Source organism: Camelus ferus, chromosome 33 (assembly GCF_009834535.1).
Source record: "Camelus ferus isolate YT-003-E chromosome 33, BCGSAC_Cfer_1.0, whole genome shotgun sequence".
Taxonomy (NCBI): domain Eukaryota; kingdom Metazoa; phylum Chordata; class Mammalia; order Artiodactyla; family Camelidae; genus Camelus; species Camelus ferus.
The window spans coordinates 11,030,020-11,043,275 of NC_045728.1; the positions used below are offsets into that span (position 1 = coordinate 11,030,020).

Here is a 13,256-nt window from a genome sequence, read left to right on the forward strand (position 1 = left end):
TCTTGAGAAAGGAAGATCAAAGAATTTCAATCCAGGTGTTAGAACCATCTTAGTAAGCTTATTGGGGTCGTTTCATTTGTGTTCTATGTGGCATTAGTTGGGACTACAGATGCTTTTTGTGATCATGTAGCAGGTCAACAGGGGGCTAGTTGACCCCAAATGGTGGTTGATAGAAACTAAGGCTTCTCAGTTCTCCACGTGGCTAGCTCAAATTTCCTCACATGGCAACTAAATTCCAAGAAGGCAAGTCCCAACGTACAAACACTTATCAAGCTTCTGCTTGCATCTCATTTGCTGAAGGGCTCATTGACCAAAGCAAGGCACATGGCCAAGCCCAGAGTCAGGGCAGAAGGGGATTGCATAAGGGCAAGAGTATTGGGTTGAATGATTCGTTGGAGGCCATTACTGTCACAGTCCACCACACTTGGGCAACTCCCATTCGTCTTTAAGGACTCAGTTCATGCCTCCCTTTCTCCAACGAGGCCACTCTAACAGGCTGGGTCATTAGTTGCCCCTCCTTTCAGCTGCCACAATACTTTATACACATCTCTACCTCTGCACCTACCCTACTGTTTTCAAATAATCCATTTACCATTTCTATCTCCCCCACTGGACAAGCCTTTGAGCACAGAGATAGCGCTCCATCAATCTTTATATCCCCAGGGTCCAGCCCTGTGCCTAGAACAACAATGTCTTTGATTAATTAAGCATCCATGAATTAAGTTTCTTAAATAAATGTTGAAATTTTGATCTCCCTTGGTGCTTTGTCCTCTCTTCCTCTGCCCTGCATTCTCAGAGAAACTTTTATTCTTTGTCTCCAGCCAAACATGCAGTTCTTCAGGGAGTGACCTCACTCAGGGACTTGACCTCAACCACACATTAGGTGAAGCAGCAGAGTGTAGAGCAGTCGTTCGAGGATTTTTTAATTTTGTAGACCAGTCACATTTCCAAAGAAGTTTGAGTTACCACTTTCCTTTTTTTTTTGCCTCGAAAGGACATTAAAAACTCACCATCTACCACTATCACTTCAAAAAAGTGGAAAGGTATAATCTTAGAATGAAAGTATAGGCCACCACAAGGAATAGCAGGTGTGTGGCCTCAATAATCCCAAAATTAGGACTCTCTAGTAGGTACTGTCTTTTCATCTGATAAAACTGGGACGGTCTCAAGTGGCCTAACCATAAGTTCTCCTTTCCAATGATCAGCTTCTGCTGCTAAGTTCCTCAGGCCAGTTAACCCTCCTTTTCATGGGGAACCAGACATAGTTCCTGCTCATCTCTGAGAAGCAGGCTTCAGTCCCCTGCCAGCCCACAGAACTATTCAAACAAGCCAATCATGTCCTCCTGCAGGAAACAGGCATCCCACCTTTTGGATGAGACAAAGTCTGCCTCCCACAGCTCCTGCTTGTTCACGGTTCCTGAGTGCAAGTCTTTATGGCAGGTGGCAGTGCCTGGCACGTGGTGTCTTCCTCTAGGCTGTGAGCACATGTGACCAATAAACTGCTGTCACTCACATCTGTCCAGTATCAGGTGTCATATGTTCAACCATCTCTAAAACCCCAAGGTGGGAATCTGGGATCCTCCCTTATCAACAGAGTGACTTGGAGGCGATCAGAACAAGGTAGCAGCCTGGCAGCTATGTTCACACAATACCCCACATTGTCCTTGTTTTTCTCATTTCACTAGGGACCAGTGAAATCAGTCTAGCAGAAGTCGGAAGACCCACCCTGGGAGCAGTGGTGAGCTGTGTCCGTGCATTCAGGAGATCTGGGATCTAGCTAGTCCAGCTGGGCTCCAAAGTACTTGTCTGGTCTTTGACAAATCATTATCTTTCTTGAGCTTCAGTTTCTAGCTATAAGATGATGATATGGCTTCTGCCACCTCTGTGATTCTATGAAGACAATCTGATGAAAGCAGTCAAAAATAAGAGACAATGGCTGGTAGTCCCTTGGTCATCCTAAAGGAATGTGCATTTTTAGAGGAGTATTTACTCCATGTGTCTCTAGATAAGGCAACTGGAGATGATGGGAGAGGAAAAATCCAAGGGACCAATAGGGCAGTCACAGTCTCACAGGAAATCTTGCTTTGGGTGGGTTTTTCTAAACCCTTCCTGCTTTCAGCACTCTTATCCTGTCCCACTAGCAAGTGGGAGTTTTTAAACCTCCTCCCCATCACTGCCCTGTGTTCCATCTCAGCCCCTAAATGTCTCATCTGAGCCATGAACTCCAACCAGCCCGAGACCTTGCTTTAGCAGGCATACAATTGCCACACCCTCTAGAGTCCACACTCTCCTCCCCTTCCTGAAGTAAAGTGCTTGGGGACCCAGAAAGTAGGCCAGGTCCTCGTAACCTTATCAAAATAGCACAGCTAGGCCTTCCATCCAGCAACACTCAGACTGGGCCATAGAGTGGGAAACAGAGCAGCCAGAGCCCAGATGTCTTCTGTAGTTAAGGAGCTTCTGGGTGTATCCTCGTGTCCTGCTCCAAAAAAAGGAAACATCTCCAGCCTCATCTGTGTGTGTGGTAGGGCGGGGTCAGGGGAAGCTTAGGCCAAAGCTAAAGCAACGAAAGCAACTGTGTTCTGATAGGAAAGATCCCTGGCCTGAGAACCAGAAAGCTGCTAAGCAGGTCAGAACACACTACGTGGAGTGACAGGGAAGAAGCAGCATGTCTGGAATGCAGCCGGAAGATGAGTGGGAAAGACGAGGTGGTGGTGGTCAGCAGCCAGGGGCCAGGACATCCAGGGCCTTAAAAATTACCCTATAAGGAGAAGCCAGGTCACCTGATCGATGAAGAGAGATAGTCTACAGTCCCCAGACCCTGGGGAATTTGTGATAATTGCAGGCTACTTCTAGATCAGGGAGATCCCAGGTGGACCAGGGCAGCTCCATTTCTCATAAAGTGCTCCAGAAGCTTCTGTTGTTTACCAAAGCCAGTGGCCCCTGGACTCTATCATCTTCGAGGCTTATTCTAGTGCTAGCCCAGGGATGGCTTCCAACAGTGCCATTACAGTAATAGAAGCTGCAGCAAAGGTGCCAGGGCTGACTTCTATGAGGAAATATGAGAATGGGTAGGGAGATGGTGGGGGGCGGGGGGTGCCGCCAGCCCACAAAATGTCCGGACTAGAATTCACAAAGAGGCCATAAGGATGCAAATCAATCAAAGAAAACATTACTCAAAAAAAAAAAAAATCACCTCACCTGTGGGTGGAAGAGACAAGTGATCAGCACTGGATATAAAACAAAATTAAATATAAAAAAATAAATCCTAGGGCTTCAAACTGACGGGGCTAGGTGGGGTGCCCCAGGGGATTAAAAGCTTGGTATCTGCTATTCCTTTCTAGTTGGTCCCATCTCCTCCCCCTACCCACAGTTCCACAGTTTCTCCTCCCACTGGGCTGGGATGCAGACTTAGACTGGCTCAGCACTGAGGATGGGGGTTCCACAGCCCAGGTCAACTGGCCAGCTCTCCCACATATTGGCTATGAAGTGGGATGGAGTGGGGCGGATGAACCTGACAGATTGTGGCGGGGTTCGTGAGGCCATGGACGGAATGTGCCAGGCACAGTGCTTGGTGGAGGGCAGCACCCTTCCCTTGTCTAAAGACTAGGCAACAGTATTCAGGGACACCGGAGGGAGTGAGGGCAGGAGGAGTGCCTGAAATTGAGAAGAACCTTCTAGCTGTCTGTGCCAGGAAGTGCCAGCGCTGTGCCTTCCGGTGCCAGGAAGTGCCGGCCCAGGCACTGAGGGGGACTGAGCGCCCCAGGGTGTTGTAGGCTGGGTGAGCGGGGTGGGGCCGAGCTGGGGACTGGGAACGGTGCAGTACCTGTCGTGCTTCTAAAAGGCTTCTCCAATGTGAAAAAAACACCCCACCATCTTCCTTTAGAGAAAGCCTGGACCGTTCCAATACCAAAAACCTCACTGGAGGCTCCCACGGAGATAGATGTGCTCCAGCTAAAAAGGAAACGAGGAGGCGTGGGCGCTGCCTAAGGGGGCCCAGTTGCTGGCCTCCATCCTCCACCCCTTAGCCCTTGGTTTCCCCACAGACTTCAGAAGCCTGGGTCAGAAGAAAGGGTTAAAGCCTTAAAAGAGGAGCAAACTTAGCGGGGCTCTGGGAGGGGGCTAGCGTTTCCTGAGCGGCCCCACCCTAATCTCCCGGGTCCTGAACCCTCCCGTCCCTGGCCAGGCCTGCCAGCCACAGGGTGAGGGTCCCCTTTTGCTGCATTGGCCACTCTCCCACACCAATATCGGACCGCCTTCTCCTCCCTCTGCCATCCTTTCTCGCTCCCCACTCAGCCTCTGATTGGCCGAGCCCCCGGGCCCTCCCCGCATCTCTTCTCCCACCCCGGGTGAAAACTGCGGGCCCCGGGCAGGGTGCAGCAACTGGAGGCGGCGGCGCGTCGGAAGGAGGCTGCTGCGGCGGAGGACCGGAGCCCAGGTGAGAGCTGGAGCCGGGGCGGGGCCCGGGGGGCAGCGATGGGCCCGAGGCGCCCACGCCAGCCCACCCAACCCGAGGCTTTGGAAAACGGTCCGAGGGCGCCCTGGGAAGGAGCCGCGCAGTGCGTGCGGAGGGAGCCTGCTGCCCAAGCAGGGGCTGGGGCGGGGTGCCACTGCTGCAGGCCAGGGGCCGCGGCGGACCCCGCCTTTCGGGGTAGGCGCTCCGGGGCTTTCGCCGGAGCCCCGGTAGGCTGTGGGGTCGTTTGCCTGGGACTGGGGCGCTGGAGGAGAACCGGGAGGAAGGGCGCTAAGGACAGCCTTGTCTGTCTGCTCTCCACCGAGACTTCCCCAAACCCGGCTCGCAAAGGCGGGGGCAGGGGGCGGTGAAATGGCTGGGGGTGGGGGAGGGAGAGAGGAAGACCGCACACTGGAGGGAATTTCTGCCCTTCGGCCTCGCGGCCGACTGAGTGCGGGGCACCCAAGGCACGGTAAACCGCAGTGCCGCGGGCGGGGACTAGGGGGAGGCAGGCAGGCGGGGGAGGCGAGAACTGGAAAAGGATGAGGGGGAGAGGGACCTCATTTGGGAAGGGAAAAGATTGGAATATGGAAACGGTATAAGGGTGGGGTTGGTCGAATACAGGCTAGGGAGGGAAGGAGCGCGAAGCTTCTTCGGGTTCTTGGCTGCGGGGACACAAGGTCGAGAAAACCAAAAACAGACTGCGCCTGCCCTACCGCGCTCTACCCCTCCCTTTGGCTCTACATCCCCCTCCCATCAGCCCCATTTCTTCCTTTCTAGTTCTAGCTGCCCCTTCCCCCTTCCCCTCCTAGAGCTCAAGCTCGCACCCCTCCTCTGTAACTCAGTATCTGCTAATCAAAACCAGATGTCGACCCCTTTCTTCCCCCAACAGCTCTTTCGGGTCCCTCCCTGCAGGGGTCCGAGATGGAACAGACTGCAGCCGCGGCCTCCGCGGGACCCCAGCCTCGCCCCGCCCCGCCCCGCAGGGCTGACCTCCCGGGATCCAGGAAGCAGCGAGAGGCGCGCCCTACAGGCGCACGCCCCTCCGCTGGCTTCTCCCTGGCCAGCGCTGCTGCGGACAGGCTAGGCTACCCGCTCCATGTCGCCTCGCCAGGATATTGATCCAGCCTAGGCTGCAAAAAAAAAAAAAAAGACAGGGCAGAGAGCCTAGGCAGGGAGGCTACTGAAGCCGGACTGGGAAACCGCACACCCAGGAATTCCACCCGGAGAGCTGGACCATTGGAAACATCTTGGTTTGGATGCAGAGAACAAATGCAATTGGAGAGCACTGTCGCTTTTCCTCTTACCCAACCGGGAACACCCTTAGCTGTGCACCTAATACAGTCTTACCTGGAGCCACACACATACCTGACGTCATCCCTACCCACACAGTCATCTAAGAGGAGAGAAATTAACGTTTGTGGATCACTTACTATGGAACAGTGCCAGATGTCTGTCATTTTTCTTAATCCCCATCACAACCCTGTGGGTATCTAAAGCTCAGGTTCATTCAGCATCTTTTGGGCATCTGTTACATGCCAGGAACTGTTTAGGAATTGGTGGTTTCCCCTTGAAAAGCAAATAGGAAGTCCTTGCCTTCCAGAAGGGAAGTAGCAAGGGTCAAGTTAAAGTCACTTACCCAAAGCCACCCAGCTACTAAGTGCTTGGCACAGATATATACCACTGAAGGCTGTGTTCCCCATCCCCTTTGATTTCCCCAATCAGGAAGAGCCCAGAGGTAGTGTTACATTCACTGAGAAGTCAGGAGGGGAGAGGACAGTAGAGAGGGGCTTGGATGCCCACCAATGGTCATTATGGCATGTCTCCCAGGGGCCCCCTCGCCCTGACAGTAACTGTGGGCACACCTGTCCCACCTCTTGGCTGATTCCCATCCTGTTCCACCCCCAGGTGGACTGAGCTCTCGGCAACATGAACCCCACCATTGGCATCGCTCTTTTGCTGACAGGTACTGGGCAAGGGGCAGGGTTGGGATTCCAAGCTTCCTTCCCTTCACAGAAGCTAGCTTTTTCCTCATGACCTCAGAAGGCAGAGGTGACTAAGGGAGAGAGGGCCCTTTTTCCTCCCTAAGTCAGCTGAACAATCTTGTTCATCTTCTGACTGCCTGGGGTGGCTTTTGGAAACACAAGTCACTGAGCCTGCCCCATATTGAGTTGGAATCTCCATATGGGAACCAGTTGCATCCTCTCCCCCAAGATCTCCTGACCCTGGAACACATTGGTGGGACCCAGGACTAGAGCAGATGAAGGAGGTAGACTGGGGTTTCCAGTGGAGAAGGTGGACTGGCCCTCAGGGACCTCTGGGTGGGGAGAGGTACTCAGAGAGCAAACCCTTGTACCCTCCCTGGCAGGCCCTCTCTACTATTAATGGCAGCAGGAGGCCCCCTGTTCTGCAGGTCCTCCCCAACTCAGAGAGGGCACTGCTGGTGCCAGTCTTTTTTTTTTTTAATTTTTTTGGGGGAGGTAATTAGGTAGGTAGGTAGGTAGGTATGTATTTATATGGAGGTACTAGAGACTGAACTCAGGACGTGCATGCTAAGCATGTGCTTCCCCTTGCTGGTGCCAGTCTTGCAGGTGGCCCGTGGGCAGAAGGTGACCAGCCTGACAGCCTGCCTCGTGGACCAGAGCCTTCGTCTAGATTGCCGCCATGAGAACACCACCAGCCTGCCCATTCAGTACGAGTTCAGCCTGACCCGGGAGACAAAGAAGCACGTGCTCTATGGCACTGTGGGGGTGCCTGAGCACACATACCGCTCTCGAACCAGCTTCTCCAGCAAGTACAACATCAAGGTCCTCTACTTATCCGGCTTCACCACCAAGGATGAGGGACTCTACACATGCGAACTCCGCCTCTCTGGCCAGCCTCCCACCATCTCCAACAAGAATGTCTCTGTGCTCAGAGGTAAGGCAAGCCCTCAACACAAGACCAAATGAGCTGGGAAAGGCAGGCTGGGGAGGAACGGGCTGGCTGGGACAGCAGGCAGTCCCCTTAGCTGGGCCGGAGAGGGGAGTGGCCCCAAAACCGCTCTCCCCTTCCCCACACTGCTGCCTGAGCCCTGGGGATTCACGGCCCTCAGTGTGAATGGGGGAAGGGCCAAGTGTGAATCACTTGGCTTCCCCAAGCCTCCTCCTCCCTACCTGGAAGACAGGACGGTGCTGGCTACCTCACCTACAGTTTTCTTGTGATGATGTCAGGAAACTGCAGATGGGAAACATGGTTCTATTGGACCAGGTCGGCCCTGGATTCAGCTAAGACCTCATGGCACCTGCCTCCCCAGGGGAATGGGCCTGCGCCTGCCTGAGTCCTGGTCTCTCTTCATTCCAGCCCTGCCCCTCTACCCCATTCTCTCTCCACAGACAAACTGGTCAAGTGTGAGGGCATAAGCCTGCTGGTCCAGAACACCTCGTGGCTGCTGCTGCTCCTGCTCTCCCTGCCCCTCCTGCAGGCCATGGATTTCATCTCCCTGTGACTGGTTGGGCCCATGGAGGATACAGGAAGCCACAGGCCCAGTCCAGAGAGTCTACTTCTCTGAGTCAGCTAACCCCCTCCCCTCAATGCCTCACACACCTCGGGGAGAAATGGGGACCCTACCCCTCCTAAGGAATCCCAGTGCTGCATGCCATTATCCACCCTCTCTGCCACTGCCACCTCGTACCCTCTCCGCACGCCACTGGCTATTTGTACTCTTTGTTCCAGAGCTGCTTCTGTCTGGTTTATTTAGGGCTTTTCCTTCCTTTTCTTTGGAGTTCGTGAAAAGGGAAGCCAGGGCTGGGAACCTGATGGAGAGTGAAGGGATGGGAGGGGTGTAGGATGGAGGGATATCAGCCCCTGGCAGGTGGGAGATCATCCTTGCCCACTGGGACCAGGGGCCTGGGAGAGACCTGGATGAGGAGAGGGGAGGGGGTCAGCAGGCAGGAATGGCACCTGCAGACCCGGGATGTGAGGGCGCCGCCAAGCACTTGTGGCCCGTCATGTGAGGACAGGACTGAGCATGTCCAGGAGCACTTTCTGCCACAGCAAAAAAGCTGTCTTCTTATCCCTGCAGAAGTTCCCAAGGGGCCTGGGTCCAGTGAGAATGCAGGTTCTGCCCAGAAAGTGGTGCTGATGGGTTGGAGAGGCAGGGTAGAAGGGAGAGTCCCTCATCTGCCCCAGCTGAGGAAGCTAAAACTGGGAGCCTAGTGTCTCTCACCGGCTCAACCAGAGTTGGGAGGTTGGCAGAGGAGGACACGCCCCCTCCCAGGCTATCCCAAGCTCCTGAGAGCTCCTGGAACTCTGACCTGGAGACAGTAAGTCAGGCCAGGTGGAGCCCCGGAGCCGCCCAGAGTGGCCCAAGTGTTTCTCCTGGAGGCTCTTCCCTCCTCCCCTATCAGTGCCTCAGCCTTCAGACACCCCCTGCCCCCTAGGCCTGCCTTCTCAGGACCTCTGGGGGGCCTGAGGCAGGCCGTTGGGTGAGACCCATGAATGGGACATGCCTCAAGAGATGGCTTTTCCCAACACCCAGCCCCCCACCCGGCGGCCCTGCCCTGTCTCGTGACCATGTGTAGTGCCACCACAGCTTACGGCATCTCATTGGGGAAAAAGAATACTGTACAATAAAACCAAGCCTCTGGAATCCATTCTCCTGTCAGTCTGCTTTGCTCCTCTGTCTCCAGGCCTGTCCCCCTCCCTTAGCCAGAGGCCTGCCTGCCACCTCCCTGTCTCCCCCTTCCCTACTTTCAGCAGCCCTTCCTCTCCCCCGCTGCCCACAGGGCTGGACCACTGTGTGCCCGGCTTCTCAGAACCACTCTAACGTGGCACGTTTGCCCTAAAAAACGTATGTTCCATCTCTGCTGACTCACCTGGCAGGAAGGACAGACTCCAATGGCCAAGCCGCATGGCACTGGTTCCAGAATATGCTAAAAAGCACTACGGTGTGGAGTCCACGTTTTTCTTCTCAGATCTGGTTGTTCTCCCCCCATCAAGTCACATCTGCTATGGAGAGGACGTGCGGGAGCCTTGGGAGCTGTCCACATCACCAAGGAGTAAAGACAAACCTCTTAAAACCAGCACAGCTATCCAAAGGACCGAGGGTGGGGAGGGAACACTGAGGCCCATCGCTGGCTCCCTCCCCTAAAAGCCACTGAGTGGAATGCGAACAGCGACCCCTGGCACTGCGGACTAGAACAGCATCCCAGGGTGATTCTAGGTTGCAGTTGCTGGCAGAGTGAGGCAGCCCCCAGACAGCCTTCCCTGCTTTGCAGGGGAATTTGGGGGAGGAGGGTGGTAACTATCCAGAAGCTGACTCATTTGGTATTTAGCTCTGGGTAGGATGGTTTTTTTCCTGAGCATTTGCTTAAAGGCCCAGGATCTAAATTTATGCCACTGACTCCCACACTGCCTGACATCTCCCATCAATGCCTGTGCCTTGCCAGTGGCCTATGTAGCAGCTGTGCCCAAAGAGGACAAGAGGAGCCCTCAAGGAAGAGAGGGAGCTGCCTGGGTCACCGACCACAGAGCCCATCCCCGCCCCCCCCTCCCCCCCCCCCCCGTGCAGGGTGTCAGCCACTCAGCCCAGGCCAGACAGCCTGGGGTCTCCAGATGCAGGGACATCATGGACACAGGCCCCTCTTGCTCTGCCCTGCTTGCAGCCAAAAAATGAAAGGAGCCTTCATAGGGGGAGGGAGTTCAGATGCTACCCTCGGGGTAGTAAGAGCCAAAGCTGGAAGGTCTTTCTGGAAGAACTGGGAAGCCTCAAGCGTGAGAATACCGTGAGACCCTGGTACCTGTGTGAGCCTCTGGTATGGTCTGTGTCACAGCCTGGTTCTGTTTCCCTGAAGAATTTAGCAGCCACCCTACCAGCATCCTGGGCAGACACCTTGCCCACAGCAGCCACGCTTCAGGGAGGAGAGCCTGAGGCCCACAGGGGTGGGGGTTAGCTTCAGAAGACACAGAGGCTGTCAGAGGCCCAGGGACCATAGGAGGGCAAGAACAGAGAAGAGAGGACCAGACCTAGGCCTGAGAAGGGGCCCTACGACTTAGTCAGGGCCACCGGGCCTCACAGCATAGGGCGACCCAGAAGGACCGCTCTGCAGGCTGAGGCTGCCGGGGACTTTCAGAGGCAGGCCACGACAGCCACCAGGTCCTCTCTGGCCATGTCAGGAGAGCTGTGAGGTGCTGCAGGGCATCTGTAGTGACTTGGCTAATTACAAAGAGGGCTGGGGCCCTCCCAGGTTCCTGCACACATGCCCAGACCCCACCCCATCAACCGCCTTCCCACTCCTCCTCATCCATCTCCCACGTTCCCCTCTGCCATCTCTGTCCCTACCTTAGGACATGGAATTCTTGCTCAATAGCGACAGAAGAAGCCCCTCTCCACACCCCCATTTCTGGTTGGATCGTCCACCGAGACAGAGGAACAGCAGCACAGGGCGCAGTGTGAGGACTTCCCTGACATCCAGGGCCCCCTAGGGAAAGGCGGGAGAGCACCACGGGGAGATGGAGGGACTTCCTCTGGCTAACCAATAAATGTACCGGCTGTCCAGGGCACTTGCGACACGCGTCCTCCAGCCCCCTCAGCATGACATCCCTTTCCTCTCTGTTTGCAGTTTCCACATTGTGATGGGCAGGTTTGTCTCCACATGTGAAAGAACAAGTCCTGGGCTAAGAGTAAACCATTTCCTCATCTACCATTAAGGAATCCTTGGGTCTGGGATCCTTCAGAGTTCTGGCAAAGAGTAAGGGTCGTCAGCTTCCTCCTGCTAACCCAAGAGGGCTTCAGGACAAAGGTGGGATGGCCTTCCTGCCCAGGGCTCTCAGGCTCCAAGTATCCCCCACCCCTAGGAGAGGATCGTGTTCTGTGAAGACCCCCAGGAGGCGTCGTTGCCTGACCAAGGGAAGACCTTGGGGCAGGGAAGGTTTGGAAGTGGATACATGCTGTAGAGGGCAGCGGAGGACCAACGGGAGAGTTCCATGGAGCCAAGTGTGGCTCCACACCCGGAAGGGGCCTTGGATGGCTGGAGCTGCCCAGAATCAGAGGTAAGAGTGCCTGGCAGTGGACATGGTCAACAGAGGCCACCTACCCAGTCTGCAGGAAAGCAGTTCCCTGAATTCAGTGGGAACCTGGGCTAGGTGACCCTAGTCACTTCACCCTCCAGTGCCTCAATTCTCTAATTTCTAAAATAAGATGGAAGCCCTGGAATCATTTATTTATATAACAAACATTAAGCACCTGTCTGTGCTAAGAGGTAAAAGACACAGCCCCAGTCCAATAAGAAGTGAAGAATTTATTTCAGCACAGTGATTGGTACTATAGGCGGGAAAACAGTGGCAGAGATGACTTCGAGGTTTCCCAACATGCATTCTTTTCTTCTTTCTCAGCAATATGACCCACAAACTAGAACTAGAATACATGGTCCATAATAAAGACTACATTTCCCGGCTCCCTTGTAGCAAGGTGTGTATATGTGGTTAAGTTCTGTCCAATGGAACACTAGCACAAAATAATGTGTATAATTTCCATGAAGTGCTTTTAAAGGGAGAATGTGAAACCCTTTCACCTTCATGCTGGCTGGAATGCAGGGCTGATGGCTGGAACTGGAGCAGCCATCTTGGACTACGAGATAGAAGCTGTGGGTTACAAATGACAAAGTACAAGATAGCAGCCTGGATTCCTAGCGATGGTCGAGCTGTCAGAGCACATGGGCCCATCATCAGGGTCCCTGACCCAGTCGTCTCCATTTAAACATTTGCCAAGTGTGCACTCCGTGACAGGGAGGGTAATTATCTGTGCAGGGCAGTGAGGACAGAGCAGTGAGTGGTACAGACAAGTTCCTACCCGCATACAACTTACGTTGCAGAATAGGAGGCAGACAGGGAGCAAGTAAGGCAATAAGTAAATGAGGTTACTATAGATCATCTACCCGTAGAAGGCAGCAAGAGAAGGATGGGCCCACTTTAGTCGGATGATCAGGGACGACCTGAGCAGGGGGCCACTGAGCTAAGACAGGAAGGATGAGAAAAGGCCAGCCATTTGAAAGCTGCAGGAGCACAGCCAGACAGAGGGAATAGGAAGGGTGTCTGGGCGAGGAGGGGTGCAAGGGGTCACTGAGGAGGTAGGTAAGAGCCAGGTCCCAGGAGGCCTTGGAGGTCCTGGTGAAGAGTTTGAATTTCATTCTAAGAGCAACAGGGAAAGGATAAAGGATTTGACCTAATAATATTTTTAGAAGATCCCTCTTGCTGCTTTGTGGAAAATAGACTGGAGAGGAACAACAGCAGAAATCAGGATATTGCTGTGGTCCTAAGAGAGCTGATGGCAGCTGGGATAAAAATGGTATGGCAAAAACAGAAGGGGTGACTCTGAGATACATACAGTTAAAACTGGGAGGACCGGTGAAATCTGAGGAAGGTCTGCGGACTTCACCAACAGCAATTTTCTGGTTCCGATGTTGTGCTGCATTCATGTTGGATGTTACCACTGGGGAAAACTGCATGAAGGGTCCTCAGGACCTCTTCACACTATTTTTGTAACTTCCTGTAAATCTTTAACTATTTTAAAAATAAGGGGTTTTTGAAATTCACAACAACCAAAAAAAAAAAAAAAAAAAAAAAAGGCAAGTATTAACTCCAGAGGGAGGAAAAGAAGAATTCTAATCATATAGCACATTACATAGCTAGAAATATCGACAGAGTCATACTAATATAAACACTAAACAGCTATTTTAACCAAAAATTGTGACAAAGCTATACTGGAGGCTGGGAGAAGGATAAGTATATGTGTTTGGTGAGGGAGGAAATGAGCGTACAAGAAAGC

The 13,256-nt window shown here is 53.7% G+C and overlaps 2 protein-coding genes across 13 annotated transcripts in view; one reads left to right on the forward strand and one right to left on the reverse strand.

The window, feature by feature from the left end:
- LOC116661181 overlaps positions 1–9,524 on the reverse strand; it is an 86,848-nt gene extending 77,324 nt beyond the window's left edge. For all 11 annotated transcript variants that reach the window (XR_004316973.1, XR_004316968.1, XR_004316976.1 and 8 more), the window contains exon 1: positions 9,307–9,524. The gene's annotated coding sequence lies outside the window, so the exon portion shown is untranslated. The remainder of the gene's footprint in view (positions 1–9,306) is intronic.
- Positions 4,301–9,084, forward strand: THY1 (Thy-1 cell surface antigen). Of its 2 annotated transcripts, none has more exons than XM_032472588.1 (4): positions 4,301–4,435; positions 6,359–6,416; positions 7,034–7,369; positions 7,825–9,084. In XM_032472588.1, the coding sequence occupies exons 2-4, from the start codon at positions 6,380–6,382 to the stop codon at positions 7,935–7,937; spliced, it is 486 nt and encodes a 161-aa protein (XP_032328479.1). In that variant the 5' UTR covers positions 4,301–4,435; positions 6,359–6,379; the 3' UTR covers positions 7,938–9,084. The 2 variants fall into 2 exon arrangements, with proteins under 2 accessions (XP_032328479.1, XP_032328481.1); XM_032472590.1 differs by lacking the exon at positions 4,301–4,435 and adding an exon at positions 5,433–5,935.
- Positions 9,525–13,256: the final 3,732 nt, after the last annotated feature.